Source organism: Poecilia mexicana, unplaced genomic scaffold, assembly GCF_051168715.1.
Source record: "Poecilia mexicana isolate PSO_F unplaced genomic scaffold, ASM5116871v1 scaffold_23, whole genome shotgun sequence".
Lineage (NCBI taxonomy): Eukaryota > Metazoa > Chordata > Actinopteri > Cyprinodontiformes > Poeciliidae > Poecilia > Poecilia mexicana.
This window is the reverse complement of record NW_028263392.1, coordinates 8,273,039-8,298,741: the sequence shown is the minus strand read 5'-3', so window position 1 is coordinate 8,298,741 and position 25,703 is coordinate 8,273,039. Positions and strand designations below refer to the sequence as shown.

The 25,703-nt window shown below is 38.5% G+C and overlaps 1 protein-coding gene across 3 annotated transcripts in view; it reads right to left on the bottom strand.

Annotated features, from left to right (window-relative positions):
• Window positions 1–4,127: 4,127 nt before the first annotated feature.
• Window positions 4,128–25,703, bottom strand: part of grm8a (glutamate receptor, metabotropic 8a) — a 229,031-nt gene continuing 207,455 nt past the window's right edge. For 2 of the 3 annotated variants that reach the window (XM_014970995.2, XM_014971013.2), the window contains 5 exons: window positions 23,987–24,408; window positions 22,784–23,150; window positions 6,315–6,455; window positions 5,596–5,701; window positions 4,128–4,857 (listed from right to left, as the gene is read on the bottom strand). In XM_014970995.2, coding sequence (XP_014826481.1) covers window positions 4,808–4,857; window positions 5,596–5,701; window positions 6,315–6,455; window positions 22,784–23,150; window positions 23,987–24,408 — 1,086 coding nt within the window. In that variant the 3' untranslated portion in view covers window positions 4,128–4,807. Of the gene's footprint in view, window positions 4,858–5,591; window positions 5,702–6,314; window positions 6,456–22,783; window positions 23,151–23,986; window positions 24,409–25,703 lie in introns of all 3 variants that reach the window. The other variant, XM_014971017.2, reaches the window with a different exon arrangement.

Genomic DNA, 25,703 nt, shown 5'->3' with positions numbered 1-25,703 from the left:
TTTTAGGTATTGGGTCAGTAATGATGTATGATGACAAAATGCGTGGCATTTTTAAACAAATCTTTAACTTAATCGAAAATCACGTTATAATAATTATTAAAGTAAATGATAGTAGTGCCATCAGTATTCCATAAATACATACTGCAGGTAAAACTGAGACAGTTATTAAAATATTCAAAGGCTCAGATCTGGAAAAATGATGAATGCACACAGATTATGAGCCTTTTGCTTGATTGCCGAGCACAAATCTAATCATTTGTTGCAAATTGCTTTTTTTCTTTCTTTTTTTTTTCCCCTTTCAAAATCGCAATCTGAAAAATATGCTAGAAACTTGTAACAGTTCCACAACTGTCAGGCTCAATTGAACAAACAGGCCTTTGTGGGAAAGGACGCATTGAAATGTGAAAATTATCCTTGACATAAGGTCAAAGTGAATAAGTCCAGAAAAAAATTTAAAAACATTCCCAGTTTTACCTTCTACCAAATCAAAATGATAAATCAGAGCTTGGATAAAAAAAAAAAGTCTGAATCAGTGAAAAGGCCTGTTGGCCTGTGAAATTCACAGCTGTGTCAAAAACAAGTAAAAGCTGAATTCCTTTTATTGTTATATTCGTAAGAATACCTGGCATCTTTAAATGCTGAAAACCTTACAAAAAAATCAGGAAAAAAAAAGTATATACAGTCAAATATTTAGGTGAATGAAGTGTTTTGCAGGAAGGAAACTTGGCATTAGTTTGCTTCAAGTTGCTCTACTCCAATTGGTTTAGTCCACTATAATTGTTTTCCTATAACGAAAAGCAACAACACTGGTATATTACTGTTAAAAAAAGAGGAAGAAAACAATGGATAATTAGTGCAGAAAAAAAACAATAGAAATCATTTTAGAAGCAAGCCAAAAAAAGTAATTATGTAGGAAATAAAAATCGGGTCAGTCGTTTACAGTCCACAGTTGTTAAAATTATGACGGTGACACTAGTTTTTGTTTATATATGTATAGATTTTCTTTTTTTTTTCATTTAAAGGCAGTTAAGGATTACTCTGAAAGGTTAACTTATTCTTTGTTTTTTCCAAACGGAAAATAAATTTGCTGCTGGAGCTACAGAAAGCACAATAAGGACGTCTGCTGCATGACAAAGGTCTAATCCTGCTTTGAGATTTATTACTCTTGAGCCAGATGTTTGTGAACGTTTTTCTGTTGTTGAACCTTCTTCTTGTTTTGTTTTTTGGTCGCACATTTTTCAGATTAAGTGAGCTTTTCATTAAGGAATTTTGATTAAGTCTTTGTGGATTTGGATGATCTCAGCCACGGTGGAGCATTTTTGAGAAATGTAGTTCTGTTAAAGTAATTATAGTTGGCCGGTCACTCACTGAAAGATTGGTCTTAGTAATTTGGAATCATATCCACACTGCAGATGAGCTTAGACACTCATTTTAAATGGATAGTTTATTTTTTTGTTTCCAAAAACAAAACAAAAAAATTTTTTGAGGAACATCGCACCTCAACAACAAAAAAATATTTTTATTGCTTTTATGCATTTATAAATTTCCATGTTTTTAAGCCCACAGCTCTTGTGTTGTATGAAGAAATGGATGCACACATCCATGGAGGTGTGTATTATCTAGTGTTAAATATTTCTACATGATCAAATCCCCCAAAAAGTTTAGCTTTTTCTTCATCAACACATACTTTAAATATATTCTTGCTCCTGTGCTTCACTCCAGTCAGAGACATCCACACCTTGTTACAACGAAAACAAAATCCCCTAATGGGCTGTCACAGACACCGCACCTGGGCTCTCTTCTCTGCACCAAAGCATGCATTCTTAATGTAGCCACGACATTTTTAGGGAAAGGGGAACGTTGCGTGAAGAGATTCTAATAAGGTTTAACAGATTAAAAGCAGATCGTTAAGGCACAAGGTGAGGTGCAGCATTGTTATAGACAGAGAACTTATTTGATGCCACATTAAACTATCTCATTTTTGGCGTCATAGATTACTACGTCTCCTTTGGTATCATAGTTTACTATGTTATTTTTGGCTCATTTTCAACGACACAATTTTTTAGCTAATTTTCACTATTTATTTCACCTCATTTTCAATGTCTGTGTCACTTTAGACGTCATGCTTAATTTTCTACATCTTTCTATGCTGTCATTTTACCTCTTGAGAAATGTTACCTCATTTCAATCCTATCATTTTACCACATTTTTGAGGTAACATTATAGTATGTGTATTTTTCTCATTTTTGACATACTATACTGTTTCATTTGACATTGTACTACATGTCTTTTTACCTCATTAATATACATCTTCGTCGCTGTTGGCGTCCTCCTCGTTGTCCTCCCAGCCAATGTCTTAACTGGCTGCTTTACTGTACTACCTCAATGTCATTCTATACCATGTGTCATTTTACCACATTTTTTGAGGCACCATCTTACCTTGTTCATCACATACCTAATGTTCAACATCATCAGGATTGTTAGACACTGAAAGAAGTCCACTGTTCTGGTTGGAACACTTGTAGGTTTTTCTGAATTGAATGGAAGATGGATTGTGTTTCAGTAGTTTTTTTTTTTTCCCCCCCGCTTATACAAGTCTTAACACCTGTAGAGACCAGTGAAAGTGTTGGTAATTCCATATTTGCAGGTGAAAGTACGGCTGAAAGCAAGTCAGCTTTGAACAACTTGTTTAGGAGCTTTGATACATTTTACATTGGATTTGATTGTCAAGCCATGAGAAATTCTTGAGAAGTGTCGGTCTCCTTGGTAACCCGTGGTTACCATTGTCAACTCTGGGCATTACTTTAACATGAGTATCCGTTTCATTCCTGCAAAACCAAAAAACAAAACACTACTATTTTTTTCTTTGTTGGTGTTAATTGCAGAAATCTTTGTTTCAGCAATTGTCTGAAACAAAGATTCAGCCACACCTATTTCTTTTTCACTCCTTGTCCCTTGATAGGACATTATACCTATTGTTTAGTGAAAGCGAGAATTGGAGACAAAGTTGCTACTGGTTTCATCCACTTTTATTCTGTTTTTAGATTTCAACTACCAGTGATGGTAGTTGGCGCCATGATGGTTGTCATGCACTGAACAGTTAATAATAGTTAAAAACTCAAGTTTTTAAACGTGTATAGTGAGTTTAATTTGGTAAGCTAAATTCTTTATGCTGTGCATAATATGAAACCTAAACCTGAAATTGAATTATTGGTTATCACCAGTAATTCAATTGATACTATGATGTATCTGCATCTGATTTGTGTTAACTAGCAGTACATTTTACTTCTGTTCATTTCATTGCAGGCCAGGTGACCCTTTTGAGGTTTGAAGGAGGGCGAGCAAGTGAAATCCAGCCAGGACGTCCATACTGGTCAGGTAGGAGGCTGTGACAGTTTGTGCTTCTTTTCCATACGAACACACACACTGCTGACATACAATAGCCTTATTGCCACAGACTGCTTTGCTTATGTTGACTTCTGGTTTTAACATCCTGTTGTGGATGAACATGTCAATGTATTTACTAAGTCAGTTGATCCATATTTTACAAACTACCACCACAGTTTTCGGTAACTATTTGAAGGGGTGGGTGAATAAGACTGTCATGACACTGTCATAAACATGAATAAGCCTTCATGAATATTTATGACTGTTGTCATAAAGCGTCATTCGGTAAATTGACACTTTTAATACAAAGTTGACATTAACCAAGAAATCATTACTGATATAAATTTGTTATAAAAGTATTACTGATTGCACTTTAAAAATTAGGTAACTTTATGTTAATAAAGGTAAAGTTTAAACAGTAATGATTTATTGGTTAATGTCAAGTTGTCATAACAAAGACATTTTGAATAATGTCAACTTTGTATGTAAAAGTGTCATAATTTACCGAAAGACGCTTTATGACAACAGTCGTAAATATTCATGAAGGCTTATTCATGTTGACATGTCATGACAGTCTTATTCACCCCCCTTCAACTAAAGTGTTACCCAGTTTTCTTAGAACATACTCATGTTTTTGTTAAGTTGGATGTTTCTTCCAGTTAAAAATTAATTTTCTGCTGCTCAGGTAAAGTTATTTTTTACTAATCATCCAGTGCTTGTCAAAAACATGACGACAAATCTACACATTTGCAAAACATTCCTTTATTATAAATAAATCTCCTTTTTGTATAAAAACGGGCATGCTTCAACCATGGCATTTTACAGGTTCGTAACCCAAGGCTACAACCCGGATCGCCAAGACAGAAGGAGGAAACACACTCATCTCATTATGCAAGGGCGATCCAAAGACAACGGTGAGACGAGAATGGAAAAAATTGCCACAACCACAAAAATACTTACAAGTAGAGAACAACAACAAACACTTTGAGTCTCATAGATTTTCTCATACATTTCTCTTTTAAATATCTTAAAATGTAATTTGTTAAATCTGGTTTTCAGCCCCACCTTTGCCCTTTTATATATAATTTCTACACATCTTCAGACCTTTCTTAAAGATATTCATTTTTATAATTTTTTTTAAGCCTTTTTGTGTTTTTTGCTGTCCATTGTCTTGTGGTATGTCACTATGGATTTTTTTTTTCTTTGAACAGGTAAGTTCATGGCAGGACCAATGAGCTGAGAGTAGCAGCAAAGCAGGCACACTGACTGGCTGTTTGAGGTCCCACCTCTGTGGTTTTGATGGGTAACGAATACAAAATGTCTCATGCTTGATTTCCGTTGGGCGCTCTGTGCATTCACCGATTATTCCCCGATCCACACTTCCTCCTCTGTTTCTCAGCTCCTTAGAAGACCCGTCCCGTCAGATGGCGTGATTACTGTAGCTGACGTATGTCGTCTTAGTTGACGAAGCTGCAAGAGAAGGAGAAACATTAAACTAAAGTATTAAGATCATTAGCAATGTCATCACGTCCGCACATCACCCGAGTTGTGGAGGCTTCGACGAGTGCAGCGTCCCCTCAAGCATTCTCTGTTAAAGTCTGTGCAGCACCAAAGGTGCCTAACCAATATGTTGTTATACATTCATACACATTCATAATTTTTCTTGTTACAAAATAAAACAAAGTCTTATATTCAACAGCCTTTGCACTAAGATCCTAAATAAAATTTGTTACAACCGGTTGCCTGTAAAAGTCAGGGTCTGCTCACCCTGTTAGAAGCTGTTATATGGAAGAAAATCTGTTGGCACCTCTAGAGTAGTGTTTCTCAACCCTGGTCCTCACCGCCCCCCTGTCCTGCATGGTTTAGGTATTTCCCTCCTGCCGTCATGCAATCAGCTGTTCTGGAATAGAGGCACATCTAAAACATGCAGAGCAGGGGGGCGGTGAGGACCAGGGTTGAGAGACACTGCAAACCTTGAAAATAAGTTAACATTAGCTCAAAAGAATAACTAAGCTAAGCAAACCAACACAGGCAAAATGTTGTGGCACTTGCCAGTTTTCTAGAGAAAACTCATTTGGACTGGAGAAACATCTGAAACAAAGGACTAACAAACACTACTCTATGATAAATGTGAAGTGCCTGTTTCTATTTTAATCTGTAAAGTTTTTTAAATGTGTAGTTATAAAAGTTTGGTGTTCTCTTACTCACTGTTGGTCTCCATGCTCTCACACAGTTCGGTCTTGACTTCTCCGTTTGGCCTGTCTCCTCCCTTCTGGGTCAGCTTTCCCGACATGGTGGCTGCTGTGACTATTGCCTGTAAAAAATAAATAAAGTTGCTTAAATTGTCCAGCATTTTACAAATAACTGTTGGTACTTTAACTATGATGGTTTAATCCAATTGAAAATCTGTGATAAACTATAAATTAATGTTCACAGACTTGCAGAAGTTGTTTCTGTAGATGACTGGGCTATAGAATACAAACACCATTTATCTTTTCGCTGGTTTATTAAATTATAAACGATGCATGGATGTTTGTGGCAAAAGGCATACGAATACTTGTGCACTATGTGCACCGATTTGTTAATTTCCCTTTCTTCTGCCTCGTGTCCATCTCTGTGACTGACTGGACTAAATCCCCAGTCTGGGCTTCTGTGCACCAACAAATGTAATCCCGACACCTGCTTGAAAAGTGAAGCTAATCCATCATCCCAGGCAGCCTCATATCGTTTCAGCAGCTCTGTCTTCTCTTTCACTACAACACCGGGTGTGTGTTCGTCAGCCAAATAAGCGAATGCGGGCAAGATTCACACTTCTCAATTTCTTTTGCTTTTCTCTTTGTATGAGAAACACAAATATACACAATATACAGAGACACAAATTCTATGTTAACATAAGTTCAGGTTGGTACATTTTAAAAGCAGCTTACCTTGAAGCTACGTTTCCTTTTGGGCACGTTCTGCTCCGGGTGGAAGAGGATGATGTAGACCTTAGGCATGTAGAGCATCCCCAGAGATACAGAGGCAGAGAGGCTGAGGGAGATTGTCAGGGTGGTAGTTTGGATATACATCTGGAACAAGAGATGCATGCAAAGAGAGAGAAGATGTGAATATTACACATTTCACCCATACTGAAGAAATATCCAGAATATACCAGTGACACAAAATAAATCACTTTCTGTTTCAATGTGATGCAGATCAAGACAAAGTACAATAAGTTACAGTAGAGCTCAACATTATTTACATGCCTGACATTTACATTTAAGATGTTTCTTTTGACTAGAACTAATAACTGTTGTTAAGTTGCCTAAACCAAACATTTTCTAAAAGAAACAGATTTCTTGGTTGAATGTGAATGATATACATCACTCGAGCCAAAACAAGTGTAGCAAGTATTAATGCTGACCAAGACCACACATAGCAGATTGACCACCTAAGCTAATACTACAGTGATGTCTTCCACAAGATCCACATATACGCCGAGATCCAAGACCACTGAACCACTTTCGCAAAAGTTGCTATGGGATAGAATGGCTAAGAGACAAAAAAATCAGAGGTGACCACACTATCGATGTTAAAGTGTGTATGTACATTGATGTCTTCACTACTGCAAGTGAACTGAGAGACACATCAGGCAACAAAATTATAAGAGTTTGGATAAAGTTTGACTATCGTGGGACCAGACAGCAACACAACAACTTCATCCTTCAGAGCCGCTTTCTCGTAGAACAGCAGCTCCCTCCAAAATATGTACTCTTATTAATTCACCTGAGAGTTGGCAGTCATACTGTCAGCTACTGTCCACTAAAGTCATCCAGATTGCAGACACTGAAACCGCGACGTGTTCTGTTGCCGAGGTGTCAATAAAATTATGTTTCAATAAATCTTTGTTTTTTGTCAGTTCGAATCAATTCTCCAAAATAATATAGCAAAAAAAAAAAAAGAAATCCTCAGACAACACACTGCAGTGGACTGAACACTACCCACAGGTCCTCGGTAGGTCTCAGAGAGTAGTTTGGAGGAGGACAGATGTAATGACGGGCTTCACCCACAATCCTGACACGGCTGACAAGCTCTCAAGACACGGGGCTTATCAGGCGAGTGCTACCCTCGCTGTATATAATATGGAGGTGGAGGAGTAAAGGACAAGTGTGGTAAAAATGGAAGATCGCCAGAAGAGAAAAGCAATCGAGCGATGGCAGGGAGGGAGGAAGCGACACAAAAATTGTTGTTTCGGGACGTTGTAAGTGCAAAGAACAGAAGAGGAAGGTTACTTGTAGAGACATTGATCAAGAGAGAAAGAGACAGACAAAAATGCACAACGCTGTCAAATGGCACTCTTGCGCTGAAAAATTCAGAGTTGATAAGCACAGTAAGACAAGAAGTGGAGAGAGAAAAAAAATTACTGCCGCACTAGCTACTGCAGGCTTTTACTTTATAATAGTTGAGATCAATTTTACAGATTTTTTTTTCCCAATAAATGGAATAATGGAATTATGAAGCCAGATAATTAACTTTTAGATGAACTATTTATATATCAAACAATTCCAAGATTGAGTTTTAGTATTGGTTCGTTGCCAGCATCAAATCTCAATCCAGCTCCAACTATCCCAAAACTCTCAGCAAGGTTTCTATGTATTATTAGTAGTTTGACTTAAATACAACATGGTAAAGGCCAAATTATTTAAAATACACAGAAATACATTAAAACCTAAAATTAAGGTGGTTTACTTTCTTTTAATCTTAGATGGGTTTAGAGTTGTGGTGTACATTTTAAGTCGAATGGTAATTTATACTTGAATGCTCATTAAAACTTTAATCAGTCCAAACTAAAACTTTTTTTTATTGAATTAATTTTTCACTTTAACACACGCACAGAGACAAATTAGTTTTCATCCAGCCTAACAGTAGCAGCACACAGATGCCCTCGGGGGGCCAAGGTGATCACACTGAGGACAGCACAGCAAATCCTGAGGCGAGTGAGTGCAAGCATACCCAAGAAGTTCTGCCTTTAAAAAGATTAATTTAAAGTCAACGCAAACAGAAATTCAAAAAGGTAAAGGACCATTCATAAAGCTCCCCGAACACATGCAAGACATTTGAATCTGATTTTTTTTTTTTTTTTTTTTACAGATAAAGTAAAAATGAGCTTGTGGGAATTTCCAAGAGTAAAATCTCAATTCATTTCTATTTTTCCCAGGATTGTTTTTTTTTGTATTTTTTTTTTTTGTTTGCAAGGCAAACTTCCGTCAGCAGTCTGCTCTGAAACGAGTGGCGGCGATGCGCATATAAGTGTATTGCTGCATTAGAAAGGAACAGATGGAGAAAGAACAACTTATTTTCACACCTGGTGAGGTGGATGACTCACAGCTCACGAAATGAAATAAGAGATTCAAGGGACCAGAGAGGAACACAGAAGAACAGAAAAAACTGAATAACAGTCCAAAGAAAAATAATGCTCCCTAAAGAATCATAAAAGATGCAATATTGTGTTTTCCAGCTGAGCTTCAAAAATTGTTTATATGTCTGGAAGATTTACGTTTAAGGTCATCTTTAACTTGTAACGTTATTTTTCTATCTGAAAGTAATTTGATAAAAGGACTATTAAATTCATAATCTAAATATGAAAACTAAAAACTAAGTTGCAAGGTCGGGCAAGGAGAACGTCTAAAAGAAGCCACAAACGTTAACAGAGCTGCCCGTGGATAAGAAGAAATTTTTGTTATTCAAAATTTTACAATAAGATATATGTCAGCAGAATTTCAAAACACAGTCGTCTCTTATCCGGCCACAAGTATCTGAAGCTTCCTGGTTAAAACAAACCCCAAGTTTGGCTTTAATGAGGACGTAGCCACTTCAATGGCTGCTACGTGACAGCGAGCACGGCCGGGTCCAGAAGCTCCCGCTTAAGGCATTGTTCACTGCTCCAGTCCCCGCCGCCATCCAACAATGTACAGTAAAAGTCCCCATTACTCATCGTCTGTGTAAGACTGTAATTCGTGGGACGCGCGGCTGACGGTGACAGGGGGTTTAATAGTTCGACCGCACATTAATGGGTGCGAAGGGAGCCGTCTTCTCTCGTGCGACGGCTGTGGCGTTTACCTCTAATGTAAATAATTAGCCTGACGTGGTGTGTGCTCAAAATGTCACTTGCAAACACGTCGCACTAATAAAGAATGAGATGAGTGCAGATAAAGCACATTTTAATTTTATGCAGAGCCTTCAGATTCCGTGGGCTGATGCGATCAACGTGACCTCCACCAACTTTCACACGCGTCAAAAGTAATATCTGCTCAGCAATACATGCGGTACCCAAAATCCTTAATTACTTCTCATAAAACTCTCTGACACAACCGTGGAAAATCTAATAGATTGAATGGAAGAACCAGAACAGAACCCACCTCAAGAATGACTCAACAAAAGGAAAATGCAAATGGACAATGCAGCAACAGAGAAAACAGAAAACAAAAGAGATATAATGAAACTAAATGTGTAGTCTAACAATGAAAATTACCAAATATCTACATGCGTACTTATTACAGAAGACTTAAAGCCAAGACCAAAAATATAAAACACAAGGTGCTTATTGGCATTAAATTACCTAATTTATTTTGTGTTCACTTAAGTTTTTTAATCAATCCTGTGAGAACAGCTGTTATACCGAAATTAAACTGCACACCCACTTTATTTACTAATTATATGATTTCTGAAGACAACTTGTTAGAGGATAATATACTCTGGTGTATTTTAGGCCAAATACAAGTGATTTTTATTGGTTTTAAAAAAAAAACCCTGAGAAAACAATGCATCGTTTTTCTACATTTTCATAATTGTCCTATTTTGTGTTTAAAGTCCCACAGAAGCATATTTAATGTCAGCCTGTGGTCGACGTGTGAAAACTTGTTTAAGTCAATTTAGGTTAGATTTGAGGTGATGCAGCTAAACGTGCTAAAACTAAAAGTCACAGTAAAGAAGAAAAAAAAACCCCTCGTAATATTTACACATTTTGGCTTCACTTCTAAACTCCTTTGTTTTGTATGAATAATGATGAAGTAGAGAAAACTGCTGACAAGATGTTATGAAATTTCCTGTTTCCCTGAGTATCATCAATGATGCAATGCTAATCCTTTCAGTAAACATAACTCATGGATGCTTATGCCGGCCATTAATCAATTCGTAATACCTGTGAAAAATACAATACTTTTAGGCTACGTTCATAAATGACTGAAAAGTGTTAATGGGGAAAATACTAGCTTTTAATGTCTGATAAACCAAGAATTGAAACGCTGTTTGTCGTAATACAGCATCTGAATCTACAGCGACTGTTTTCGTTCCCAGAAGCGAGAATAAGGGTGTGGAAATCAAAGAGCTCTGGCAAACAACAACCTTGACTTCGCCAATAGAGACAAAGAGATGAAGTGGAGAGAAACAAGGGAAGGAAATAATGAAGATGTGGCACAAAAAAAAAAAAAAAAACATTAAGTGAAAATAAGACAATTGAACAAGCTAGAGAGAAAAAAAGAACTCCACATTACTGAGAACAAACACTGGCCTTCAGGAGGAGAGGCAGATGAAAGAGCAAACAGAAGCTCAGCGACTGAACTGAGGAACAAAGTCCTGTGTCGCTTGTTGCCATGGGGTCTTGTTTGTGACTCGATGAAAATCTTCTCTTGAGCGACTGACGTGGAGGGCAATGCAGTTCAACATCGACACGGCTTCAGACTCCCTTTATCGCAGCATGCGGTTTTAACAATCAATTATGGCATGCCGCTGCCTGATATTGGCATCGCTTTGCCCATTAATTATTTTAAAGCTATGCTAAAGTCCAGCCTTAATTAAAGCAAACTCAGAGAATTGCATCAACCCTTTTCCCTTTTCATTCTTTTTTTTTTAATGCATGTTCTCCTTCATATTTTTGCTTCATTGGTCCACGCTCTTCTTGCTATTACTGTTTTGCCCTTTTAAGCGTCGCATCATTAAGCAAGCTGATTGAAGACAAGCAAGGGTGTCCTTGGCAAGTGGCCTGGTTTAAAGCAAATATTTTGGAAGCAAGTTTGACTTTTCAAATTGCCTGGGGGATCTCGGCCAATTTCAGAGACAAGAGCTACTGTAACCCAACAGAGGTAGAGCCGACCCGTTTAAAACCCCAACGTCAGAACCTTCTGGTCTGGATGGGGAGTTGGTGTGACAAGCAGTTAATTATAGTAAAGAAATGATTGATACTGGGTGTAAAATGGATATACAATTTTGTTTTGTTAAGCTAATTTAACTGCTCTGGCAGGAATCCTCACTGAGAAAAACAACTCGCTTTTAACAGTTTTTCTTCACTGTGGACAACACATCTATTATTGGGTTTCTGCAAAAGGAGGGATTTCATCAAACTGAATGAAAATGCATTTAGCTGTATGTCCTTAACCTTTTGCTAACTGGTGTTATGAACTGAATTAGTTGTTTACATGGTCATGAAATAATGGATAGATCTCTACATTTCTGGGAATTAAGTTGACATATATATTCTGAACTGAATTGATATTGGCTTCCAATGCAACATTTTTGATGACAAAAAGGGAAAAATACCAAAAATAGCTTTGCCAACAGTATATCATGAAACAGACGTCCGCTTGCATGAACAATGTCAGAGAGGAATGTTTTATCCTGACCAAACATGTGGCAACTGTGAAGAGGAGCCACTCGCAGGCGCAATATGGGCAGCTATCTGCTTCAGCCACGTAGGGGGGGAGGGTGAGAGGACAGGAAGTAACAGAAGAATTAGACCAGGAGTACTTTCTACATAAAAGCTCAACAAACTGTACATAGAGTTATTGGCAGCAATCGTTCCACTGCTAGCTTCTCTCAGGAAAGAACACCAGCAAAACAAAAGAAAAGCACTGACTAAGTAATTAAAGCAAAACACAAATTATTTTGTACAAAGGAATAAGTCATTTATAGAAACTCAGACTTCAAGGGAAGCTTATTTCCATTCATTTAAAGGGTGAAATGTTTGTAGTTTTGGCAATTACTAAGAGTTTCTAAAGTTTTCTAGAAAAACCCAACATTAATCGAAAAATTACTTAATTCAGCATTCTTGAAATTTTAGTTGCTCTTTTATGACAGAAAAGTCTTATTACACTTACCAGTACTACTTATTATTACAGTAATTCAACACAAAAAAACATTACCTCCTATATTTTGTTATGTTGTTAGAAGAAAAGAAAGACCAGAGCTACAAAGAAAGTTTAAGAAACTTTTTAAACTTTTCTACACCGCATCTCTATTTCAAATAAGTGCATTCTTCTGCCACTTGGTGTAAAAAAAAACATTAACAGTCTGTGTTGGAGGACAATATCAAAACCATCGGTTTGTGGCCCTACCAAAAGGTACCGAGACAGAAGTTACAGCAATTACAGCTTTTTAAGCTCTGACTTGGTTTAGTTCAGAAAGGTGTCTTCTTTAGGAACACATTTTTGCTACAAAAGTGACAAAGGAAGCTGAGAAATGTGTAAGATTTTTCTAAAATCTTTGCACTTGAAAAATGTGGGGGTTTTCTTTAGTGTCTTTTTATTGAGAGCTTGTTAAAACCTCCAGTAACACTTTTTTCACACACACACATTCCGCACACATTTCAACCACGTTGAAGACGGTCAACATAAAAATAAAAATAAAAAACCTGACAAGACCGTCTACCACATTGTGTCAGTGTGGCTAATTGGGCCCAGGCTAACTGGTCATAAGTGCCTCATTACCTTCTACAAAAAAAAAAAAAACACTTGAATTTTTTTCCCTCCATCTAATCCATGCAGCTTTTGCATCTGTGTTTGGGTTGAAAAAGTGCGATCATATCATAATAATGTGGTAAATGTGTATTTCTAATACAAGATCTTATTTTGTTTTAAATCTGAATGGGTTCCAGCCCAAAAGGGGGGGTGATTGATTATGTTGCGCATATTTTATATGACGTATTTTCCAGGTACATGGTGACATTTTATATCACACAGAAACCTTTTTGTGAGAGGCATACCACGAGAGATTCAAGGATTCCTAAAACATGGATCAAAGAATCAAAGCAGCGCTCTACGTACATTTTGCGACGAGGGAATGACAAACGTAGATTTTACTCTCCCCTTTAAAGTTGTATCTAAAAGGTCTGCTGTACTGTGAGAATGGCCAAGTTGTCAATCACTTCTTTTTTCCACTCTTCACTTTAAACTAGCATGACAGAGGGCCCACTGTGCACAGCTCCATCTAATTAAAATACCAAACTGAACCCTATGTGAAACAGGACAGGCTTTATTTCTGCCGCTGTGTCATAATGACAAGTTACATTACATTTAAAGACTGTGTACTTTGCACTGATGGCACACAAGTAAAGCTGTTGCTTTCTACCCGTTATATATAAGAAGTATAGAAACAAAACAACGTGGTTTAGATTTATTTTTCTGCACATTTAAGCCTTTGTCGCTTTGCATTCAGCCCACTGATCCCACAAGCGTTTTGAGGAATGTCTCTACCAACTTCCCACGTTAGAGGTCCAAAGGTTTTGATCATTCTTATTTGCAAAAAAAATACTGATGTAAGCATCATTGTGCTTTTTCTACAGCATTACATTATAGATTTGGGTGTATGTTTAGAATTGTCAGTCAGCTGGAACACCAACATTCATATTAAACTCGACCCGGTTCTTGATCTAGTTTGAACTCTCACCATCAATTGTGAGTAGAATCTCCACAGTATGATGCTACTCATCCCCAACCAACCATCCCAGGTTGTTGGTGAAGATATCAAAAAACTATTTCCTTGAAAAGAAATTGAAATTTGCTGCATTTTATAGACTGCTGGGCAAAAAAAAACTTACTGCACTGTCAGAATGAAGATTTTTGTTAAAATCTGTGAGAGAAAACAAAGACGTACTGGAGATATCTGTGTTTTGCTGATATCTGCATTGTAATGCATGATTTATAAGCTGATATGTAAGAACATAAGAGCTTTATTGGATATTTTTGAAGTTTATATTTTGAATTGAGTTATTTTATTTTCATACATATTTTAACAATATGAATAAATAATGGTATAACAGAGTATGTGAGATTTTCTTATTTTAGGAGTGTCAGTTTCATAAAGCCTGATTGAAAACCGATGCTGCGAAAGCCGCTTTGTCAATCTCCTGCTGGTAGGGTATTTTATTACAAAGAACAAGCATTAATAGCTGCTGTGCTCTCATTTAGGCTATTCCAAGTTTTACAGTACACGGTTTGCTTCTTTTTGCAAACCCCCTGCCCCCCCCCAAAAAAAAAAACAAAAACATGCTGAGTGTTCCCCAAAATGGTGAATCAAACATCTTCTGAGAAACTAAATTGTCAAATTACTTTTCATTTCGATGTCACATTTAGTTTAGATCTCAGACCTTTTATCTACTATGGCATAAAATTAAGAGAAGATCTGCACATGTGCTCATTAGCATAAACTGTTAAATTTTAGAAATAAAGCATAGCGAACCACGATGATGTTAAACGATACTAAAGGCAGCGATGTGACACTTGCTGTGTTGCTTAAGTTTTGGGCTCGTTAGACTGAACTCACATTCTCTACATAGTGGTGGCTCCATCATGCTATGGGCATCCCCATAGTCCTTTAACAGTGACTGGGAAGCTGGTCAAATTAAAGGAAAGATTATACGGAAAGTACCATGAAAAAAGTGTTTGCAACCCAACAGGTTTCTTCTAATTTTTTGCTTCAAACCCACTACTAACAAAATCAACCTGGTGATCTCTAAAGACTTTGAAATATATTCTGCAGACTTATGTGGCAAAAACGAAACATGTTCCTTGTCTGATAAATGTCAGTATTTTAGAGAAACACCACCACCGTGCCAGCAGTCAGGCATGGCGGAGGTGGTGTAATGATCTGGGGATCCTTTGTAACTTCGCGGTTTATAAAGACTTCGCTCAGCCGGTGCCGCCAAATTTTGTTCTCTTCTAGAAAATACCGGGAGAGAATGTCGAGTCGTCAGTTTTACGCTTTCAAGTTCAATCGCTCAAACTGCTGCTGGGAAGACTGGCACAAGCAGTTCTTTTTGTTTTTATTTAAACACATGGTGGCATGACTTCTCCACTTTAAGGAAAACTGCAAGTGAGTGAGTTTACTGTGGTCATCCATTTTTGAACTTTTAATAAGCTCAAAAATAGAGTGGAAAAGAAAGTTAAACTGAGGAATTCAAAAGCACTCCATTGAGTGTTATCCATCCAGATACTAAATGATAAAATGTACATCTTCCTTCTGGAAGGGCTTGCATTGCATCTCGATTTCAATTTGACATTTTGATCTTTGATCTGCAGTTATCAATTTATGCATATTCATCAGCATGGACACAGCTTTTATCTTTCGTGTTCAACAACTATGTAAATCTTATGATTCTTGATCTGCGGTAAAGTAAGTCGGCACACCCACACTTTCCAATTCCTTCCCTCTTTGCAACATTTTGTCTCGCATGTTTACTCTGAAATATATTTGCAAAGTTTAACACATTAGACTATCTTTCTTTATTCTCATTTTCTTCCAGTTTCTCCACTGCGATTATAGACATAAATCTGTTTGGGTGCAGAAAATCAACCTGACGAAGATTTCTACGCAAGTTGTTTAGTAGGGGAACTTTGTGAAGGGCAAATATTGACTGTTTTCGGTCCTCACATACATCAGGAAATAAGGTGTAGTCTTTGAACATGAGCAAAAATAATACAGGTCAATATTACGAGATGAATGCTTGAGATGCACATTGAAATTGGCAGGTGACCAGAATCGGACTATTTTCTGCTCGACCGGGCCCGACTGGTGAGCAGCAACTCATAAATTCAAAATTCTGGGGCGCCGCTTGGCTAAGGAACAAGCACAGCACAAAAGGAGGCTTTAGTCCTCGACACAACTGTTCTGGGTTCAATTCCTGACCCCGGTAAAGCTACTGCTTTTTTCTCTCTCTGCCCTTCCTCTTGACCAGCTATTACTGAATAATGGCCACTTATGCCACAAAAACACAAAAGAAACAGTTGAATATTTAGCTGGTTTTACAACCTGTTTATTGGTGTTCATTTTAACAGCAATTTTTAAGAATTTTGTTTCAGTCTTATGACTAAAACGCATTTTAGTCATAAGATTGAAACAAAATTGTCATTTAGCTTTAGTCATAATTTAGTCGGAATTGTTTTGGTCTTAGGCTAGCGTAGAACAGAATGTGCCGGGTTTGAAAATGTTTGCAGCCTTTTGAAATTCGCCAAGTTAAAGTACGGGTCTACATTTCCCAGGGTATACGCTTATGCTAATGAATGCGAATCTCTAATAAAAGAACTTTAAAATGATGGATTTTGTTTTATTTTCCTGGAGCTGCTCGTTCACATGCGACGCCGCTTCTCCTAATATGACTAACTGATTGATGCTCATGCAGGTAAGGCTTATAAAAAAAAATTGGACTTCTTTAATTGCGAATTGGGTATAATTTGTATTGACAGGCAGAAGTCACACAAACACAGAAGATTGGCTTTCTAAAATTTGCTCAACGTTTTGATCAAGGAGCGATCGGGATGATTTTATTTCCATTTCAGGTAGAGCTGAGTGATTGTCGTGTACCTCAAATTAAAGAGATCAATATAAACCTATTGAGGCAAAGCGTCCTAACGAATCACCTTGAAATACGACGAGGTGATTTAGGTACAAAGACACCGGATTTAAGAAAGAACATTCATATATCGCCTCACAGTGAGTGGCTTTGCAAAGGGGAAGCAAAATGGTTGTCTCCTGCTCGGTGGGAGACATGAGATAACAAGTCCCCCTTATTAAAGACACCTGGAGCAGACCGGGAGGCGAAGCTCACATGGTGACAAAAGGAGAAATTCACGTGAAGAGGAAGACAGGGCAAACAGACAAGGGGGAAATAAATTGGGCTTCTACCCACTGCATCCTGCAAAGTAATGATGAGGCCCATACAGAGAGGTAGTTGGAGAGAGAATGCATCCTGTGGTTTGAGTTTCTAGCAAGCAGGGGAGAGGAAACACACACTTCAACATTTACACCACACAACCTTTCACATGTCTGCAGGGTGCAGAAGAAGCGATATGAAGCCAAAATCCTCTGCGTGGTAGCGTGACCTTTTTCAAAAACAATACTTCAGCACTCAGTGATGGTAAAGGATCCATCGCGCCGTTTCTTTCTACTTTCATCTCCCTCTTTCTCATTCTTTCACAGCTACCCGTCATGTAATTCTTTGTGTCTGAAACTTTCGACTTCCTTCCCGTGTAACATTTGCCTTCTTCTCTCTCTCTCTCTCTGTTCTTTTCACCTGCTGGGATTCAGAGCTGAGTGTGTGTTCAGGAGTGCTGTGACCAGGATCACTATGCAGGCCACACTAGAAGGTGACCAAAAATGCTTTCCCCTCGCAAATTGCAGCCAAAAACCATCCAAAGCACAAAGCAGTAAGAGGGTTTGCAGACAAACGCATAACCACATGTACTGTTACACCACCCCTGGAAGCTACGCGAGACTCGATATCTGACAAGAACTGAACAAAAAGAAACTTTCCAAATAAAAAAGATTTTTCAGACACCAACATCGTTATGTTTAACTTTTACATTTGGATGCCTTGCTACAATTGACACAATATGAATGTTTGAGGTCTTCCAAGGATATTACACAGATACAAAATCACTATTATTATTTGAAACTACTTTCTTTTATCGCAGTAAGAGGTAACACAAGCCAGCAACCTTTGAATGGCCGAAAGGAAAATACACAGCAATGACAGAAATTTCATACAATGACGCAGGAACACAACTATTTAATGCAAACAAGTCCATCTTTAAGTAAAACAGCAACAAAAAATATTTTGCAGTGGCCTAGTCAAAGCCTAGACTTAGATGTAGTGACTCTAAGCAGGTTGTTAAGTGTTGCTGAATTCAAACGATTCTGCAGGCAGCAGCAGGCAAAAATCACCTGACTAATTGTCAGGTATTGCCAGACCTTGATGACAGCTATTGCTGCTAAGCGTGGCGAAACCAGTAATGAGGTTTAGGGAGCAATTACTTTTTCCACATGGAGCCGGGTTGATTTAGAAGGCTTCGTTCCCGTATAAATGAAACCATCATCACACTGCACTCTGCATTGACACAGGTCATCTTCGCCTGGCATTAAAACTTGTTTGATGGTCTGAAAAACGTAAGGGAGCCAATTATTTGTTACAGGACTCTATATGAAACCGTTCAGAGGGCACAACTAACCCAACACGGTATCCTTGTCACAGATGAACCCGTGACCAAGTGCCAAAACTACACTGAGTATTTCAGATCATAAAGTTGATCAATATGTGACTCTGTCTGTTCTTTTAACGTCCAAATTTCAGTGTAGCCATATTTCTCCTCCCCTTTATCTGAAAACAAACTTATTCACTTGGTAGAGCTCTCCTCATTAAAGCCCCATCAGCAAGTCACATCATTACCTGTTTACTCCTTTCACTCCTCTTTCCTCCCTCTCTTCTGCTCTCTCTGTTAGCCAGCCAGCTGCCACACACTCCAGAGGATATTCCAATTAGAAACAACACACAGAGACGTGCAAACGTGTGGCACTGGAAATTCCAATTAAATCCAACACACAACGCAAACACACTTTGCCGCAGATGCACATGAAGTTGCTGGTGGACATGCTAATTAACGGAGCAAACATGGCTTGGACGCCATTCAGCCACTCCAGTGAGACGCGGTGCATAATGTGGACGCAAAAACACACACACACACACACACACACATCATCTGTAGCGATAATGCGGCAACCATAAAAGGCAAAAACCAAGAAATGATACAAAAAGTCAGTGGCTCACTCCGTCATTCACAATCAGTGGTTTAAAGGTTAAAGAAGCTGTGAGCAGCAATAAGAAGAGCCGTTTGAAACCATTAGCCAAGTGAAGCTTCCATGTCGGCAAAGCAAGCGAGTGACCTTATTGTCTGGTTTTACTCGTCAGACCTTATTGTGTGGACGTGGGAACGTGAGAACAAGCGCTGTAGTGCGCTAAAGGGGAAAGAAAAAAAAAAGAAACAACTCAGAGATTCACTTCGAACTTCCTGCAATAATAGCTTCCCCGAAACACACCGGATCCTTTGGTAAAGAGCTAAACCAAGCAAAAAAAAAATACTGTGAAAGTTTGATTTCCCCAATGTGTGATTAGACTGGATCACTTTGATGTGAGCTGTTTTCCACATGACTAAGAGTGGTACGCTGTTTGAAAGGAAAACAGGCTCAGTCGTAAAAGGGAGGGGGGAAAAAAAAGGAAGAATAAAAAAATCGCCTGACTGACACTGCGAAACAAGGAGAGATAAGGGTCGACATCTAATTTTTTGAGGAATGAATTGAAAATAAAGGAATGACTTGAAAGTTTTAGGATGAGTCAACCACAAACTTCCATTTTGTTGTAATTGTATGTGATGTAATGAAAGAATGTAAAGCGGAAGAAAAATTGTGTATTTGTGTGGCTTGTATTTGTATTCAACCCGCTTTATACACCAAAACAATACTGAGCTAATATTGCCCTCTGAAGAAATTTATTAGCTGTTCTGTGAAGTAAGTAAACTTTATTTATGTAGCATATTTCCATAGGTAGGAAACACAAATTTCTCCACAGAGACTGTAAGGTCTCAGACTTCTTAAAGAACATTACTAATCACATCATCACAGAAACCAAGACACACAGGGCTGTGTGGAGCAGGAACTTCAGCAAAAAGACCTGCAGTGTGAAAGTAGCCTTAATCATCGTGTGTGTAAAGCTGGAAAAAATATTACGCCAAAACACTTGCAGCTGAAAATGTCAATCACCCAGCAAGGAAATACCTAAAACACACAGAACAGACTTAACCCATGTTTCAAAAATAGCTTTACGAAATTCTTTACATTGACGTCACACAAGGTCTGCGAAACACCCAGAGTGCAGCAAACCTATTTACAACTACAGCTGCACACCAGTTTATTTACGTCCAAAATAAACACCCATTTACTTCACAAATGCATATATGCTCCGTTTTGTGAAGCAAAACAAATGACAGCTGCAATCAATGTCCTTCCATGAATCTCAATGAGCACATGAAGTGTTTTATTGTTAAAGCCAGAACAGTCACACCATCAAGGAATAGAATCAATAACACACTGCGGCTCCAGATTCAGAAACAAATAACAGCTTGCTGCGTGTGAGCTGTTATAAATCAACTTAGCTGTATCGACATTTACGGCGTGTCAGTTTCTGTGGCTGCCTCTTAAACTATGGGATTAAGTCGGTTAAGTAAGTCAGAGAAATCAAATATGTATCGTTTGTGTCTTCTTTTCATTTTAGGTATTCAGGTGTGTAAAGAGACACCCAAGTATTGTGTATGTGCATGTTGGTCTATATGAATTTTCTTTACTGTGTGTGTATGATATAGTTTGGCTTTTGAATTGTGGCTGGAATGTCTCATGGCTTTTTTTTTTCTATAAACGAAAACCAAGTCAGCCAATTCAGTAAAATACAGTAAGGTGCAAACAGAGTGTTGAGAGGTCACAGATAATTCTAAAACTGTGGCTGTGAACAACAGCCTATATGTAGAAACAAACATCACTTGATTTAGCGAGTTTCTCCGTGCTGCCTATAAAACAATTCAGGCATTTAAAATCTGTAAGCTGAAACTGGAAATTGTTTATACGACTGTTGTAGAAGTTCTCGAATTGCGACTATAGATTTTCAGATCAGTCTTCCTCTGCAGACAGAAATTCAGATTCCATGAAAGCTTAGAGAAAAAACAGAAACAAGTCACCAGGCCAGAAATGGAGAGAGAAAAAATAAGATAAAAATCAACTATTTCTGTAGGGAAATTTTCAGGTTTTCTTTGCAAAATATACTAGTTGAATTGATAGTGAAACCAGACCGTGGTTTAAATACGAGTTTCAGAGGTTTTAAAATGGTGAACTTTGTGTTTGAATTCAGCTGTTTCTAGGTGTGGGGGAATGTTTCACAGCTAATCAACATACTGGGCTTATTGGATAGTCACACACTCTTGTTGCTGGTTTCAGCAAATAAGGTGAAAGTTTGAAAGGAACACGTGGTTAATTAATTTAAGCACTAAAGTTCAGGGCTCACAAGACAAAATCTCAGAATTATTGCTCATGGAGAATAAAACAAAAGCTGAAAACTTCTAGATATATATATTTCTAACCAGATATGCCAGACAAAAGCTATGTTTTGTTCTGCACACCTTCTCAAGTAGTTCATCAGCTTTGGGGACAATACTTTTAAAACTTTGAGGGCTGTTTTCTCTCTGATCTTCTTCGCATAGTGCCAACACTATTTTTTAGACTACTGTGTTTGATATTATTTATACTGTTGGAAAGCTTGGAATCCACACTTTCAGAGTTTGTGCATAAATCAAAACACTCCGAGGGAGACTAGGTAAAATTTTTAAACCTTACATGTACGTTTATTCATTCATTTGTACATCTGTAAAAGCGTATTTAAAAACTAAAGGCAACCAAAGTGCTTTTGACTGTACAAGTCAGTCAGAAGATGCAAACTTACTCAGTCATTGACCTTGCCAATTTACATTTCACAGCCATTATATTTGCAAAAAAAAAGAGAGAAAAAAATACATTATTAATTAAGTCTTTGCTACAGCCCTATGGAAAACTGAAGTATGGGCTTAGCTCCAGTTAATCAGGAGTCAGAAAATCCTCTTATACAAACAAGTGGCTGTAAGGAGATGTTGGTTCTAAGCCAGTGATATTGCCGAAGCTAATTGATGCATCTGCCCATTAAAAATCAAGAGTTGGGGCTTTTCATCTCAAAAGTTTGAAAACTGGGATCTAAGACATGTGCTGCGACACCTGCTACATGCTAATGTATCCCTAAAAAGGGATTCCAAGCAGCTAAAGAATTACAGTTAAAAGACAAAATGGTGATATAAATCTTCTGATATGTCAAAGTAATAACAGTGATCCATTTGTAACAATACTATGATCTACAGAGAAATCTTTAGAGTTGATCCATCCTATCCACACAGAGTCATTGGGGGGCTGGTCACTATTTCCTGCAGTCGTTAAGAGAAAGATGGAGCACAACCTTGAGAGGCTGTCAGTCCATCTCAAGGTAACAGAGGCTCAAGACAACCAACCGAGTGGTCAGAAATTCTCTCTAAATTCTATGGATAATTAGAGAGACCAGTTAACCTAGCCATCATGTTTTCGGACTCAGAGAAGAAGTCAAAGCACCTTCAGAAAACTCAGTGCAGAAAGACTCCAGTCTGGGACTCAAAACTAGGACTTTCTTGCTGCAAGGCAGCAGTACTACCACCTCTACGGCCCCTAGTCTGGCATCTTATATTCACATAATGTAATAGTAGAGCATACTCACCCTTTCTGCAGACTGTGATGTGCCAAAGAATATGGGGATGAATGCCAGCCAGATGATACACGTGGTATACATGGTAAATCCAATGGGCTTGGCCTCGTTGAAGGTTTCGGGCACGCCTCGTGTCTTTATGGCATAAACTGTGCATGTCACCATGAGCAGAATGGAGTAACCCAAGGAACAGATGAGAGACAGGTCGGAGATATCGCATTTGAGGACTCCGCGGGCCGACATGGGGTCCTGGGTCCGTTGCTCTCCGTAGTCCACTACAATGTGGGGAGGGTCCACAGCGAACCAGAGGAACACCCCAAGAAGCTGAACCGAGATCAGAGAGAAGGTGATGACAAGCTGCGAGGCAGGGGAGATGAACCTGCAGAGAAAGAAACAGGCTGGTCTAAGTCTATCAAGCCGTCCTTTCTTGTGCCACCCTTGAAGAACTACATAGTCCATCCAGTAAATTTTGAGTCTGTCCCAGCCAGGCCTTTCTCCGGGAGGAATGTGTACAGAAAACTTTCAACAAAGTGCGCCAAGGAGGACCTTGGTCAGATTCCCAAACCACCCCTAACCCTTCCTTTGGTGTACAGGAGCAGACACTGAAATACTTAAGTATCACTCCCTTAGCAACTCTGCAAAGAAAGATCTGGTCCACTGGTCTACAGCCAAGAAGAAAGCCACATTGATCCTTCTGACTCAGAAGTTCAAGGATCGATCGGACCCTTTCTTGAGTCAACATGCCCAGAAACATGTCCACTCCTCCCCTAGTGGAACGCCCTCTCGTTTGATGTTGTCCTGGTCCCGCATGCAAATAACAAGGAATGTCTTCCATGACTGCCCCACAATGCATCATAAAGATTTTTAAGACCCCTAAGATGGGTGGTAGAAATTAAGAAACCGATCATCTGCGTAGCAAATATGAGAATTAGAGCATTACTAAATCCTGCATTAACATTTTACTCACTTAGATGAAGCATCCTTCAGACCACCTACAAAATGATGAGGCTGAGCTCATTACTCATTCAAATATTGTCTAAAAAATAAAATGAGTAATTATTACAAGTACCCTGATAATAAGAGAGAGTAAAGGTTAAGTGCATATGCGACTGCTTGCTACTTTCTGCATAAAAAAACCCCCAAAGCTTCATTCAAAGTTACAACATGCAAACGTCCAAAATAATGGATAGAAAATATCCATGTACTTGTTTTTACCTGGGTGCTGTAACAGACTTTTTCCCTTGTTCAAAGATGCGGTGTATCCTGTTGGTCTTCGTGAGCAGTGCGGCGTAGCTGAAGCACATGCCCAGGCCGAGAAAAATCCTCCGCAGTGAGCACACGCCCACGTCCGGCGTCGCGATCATTAGGAAGGTGATGGCGTAGCACAGGAAGATTCCAGTCAGGAGCACGTAACTCATCTCCCGGCCGGATGCGCGGACGATGGGCGTGTCGTTGTACCGCACAAAAGTGACGATGACGAAGGAGGTGGCGATAATGCCCAACATGGAGATGAAGACGGGGACGACGGCCCAGGGGGAGTGCCACTCGAGCTTGATGATGGGAATCGGAACGCACCCTGTTCGGTTTGTATCTGGTCGCATCTCGTAGGGACACAGCTCGCATGTGAACTCTGAGGCCTGAGGAATGAGTAGAAATGATGCGTTAAAACCATTTTGCTCTGTTATTTCTGTCCTAATTCTATTTCCAATGGATGGTTTTGTTTGCCCTGACATCTATAAACCAAATAGCTGGGTGGAAGCATCTTAAAGTTACTTTAAGATTTTATTTTGACTTTAACCTTTGTTAAAGTCAAAATACTTCTTTTGTATGGCCCTGTCCAATTACCACTGCTCTGTAGAAAAATTCATACAACACAATCCAATCCAATGATTCATCCAGGTCACTAAAGGACCTAGAACAAGTTAAACAACAGAAGGACTCTCACTGAACTCATTTAAAGTCAGGATTTGTGATTCCACAATAAGAAATATACAGCGAAAAAACTGTTTAAGGATGAAAATCTCTTTGCCAACCAAAAAGGATTCATTTACCATAGAATGTTTCACAGTTGCTAGAAATATCTTGATGATCCCAAAGACTCTTTGGGAAATATTCTGTGGACTAACAAAACAAAAATGCAATGCTGATAATATCCTCTATGAAATTAACACCATTTAAGAAAAAATACAATACCAACATGGCGGTGGCAGAGCAATAGTCTTGAAAGCTTAGCTGCGTTGGGACCTGGTTGAGTTGCCATAATTATTGAAACTATAAATTCTTCTCTCAGGCATGAATAACACGAAGGTGAATTAAGCTTAAGATCAGGTATGCTTGTGTTATTCAGCAGGACAATAAAACACCAACATGTCCACCTCTGAATGGCTAAAACAAAAAAAGCCTCTGAGTTTTCTGAAGCACATGTTCAAAGTCTGCACTTGAAGATTGAGGAAACATTTTTTGTCATGCTTTCAGTAGCTCAATCGAGACTAATCGGTGGAAATGGTCCGAACACAAAATCTGTAGAATAAACACACTTTAGAAAATTGCTTTTTGCCATAACTGCTCTGATTTTATTCCAACACAGCTACACTAAAGTCTGTACATTCCACATGAATGCAAAAATGAATTGGTTTTGTTTTAAATCATCCCAACAATTTAGGTATCTGCCACATAGAGAAGACATGCCGATTGTGTAGCTGTGTAGCCATGCACTTGTCAAGGGAACAATTCGCACATCTTTGAGCTTTTGCTCTATTATAACACTTCTTCACATCAACAGATCATTGATTTTACAGCCCATGAATGAATGTGTAAAATATGGATTGAGTGTTCAGTCTCATATTAGCAAGCTGCTGCTCTGACTAATATTTTTGCTGCCTTTATTGCTTCCTGAGCGGGGATCACTTTGCACATGTGTTTGCCTGCTCCT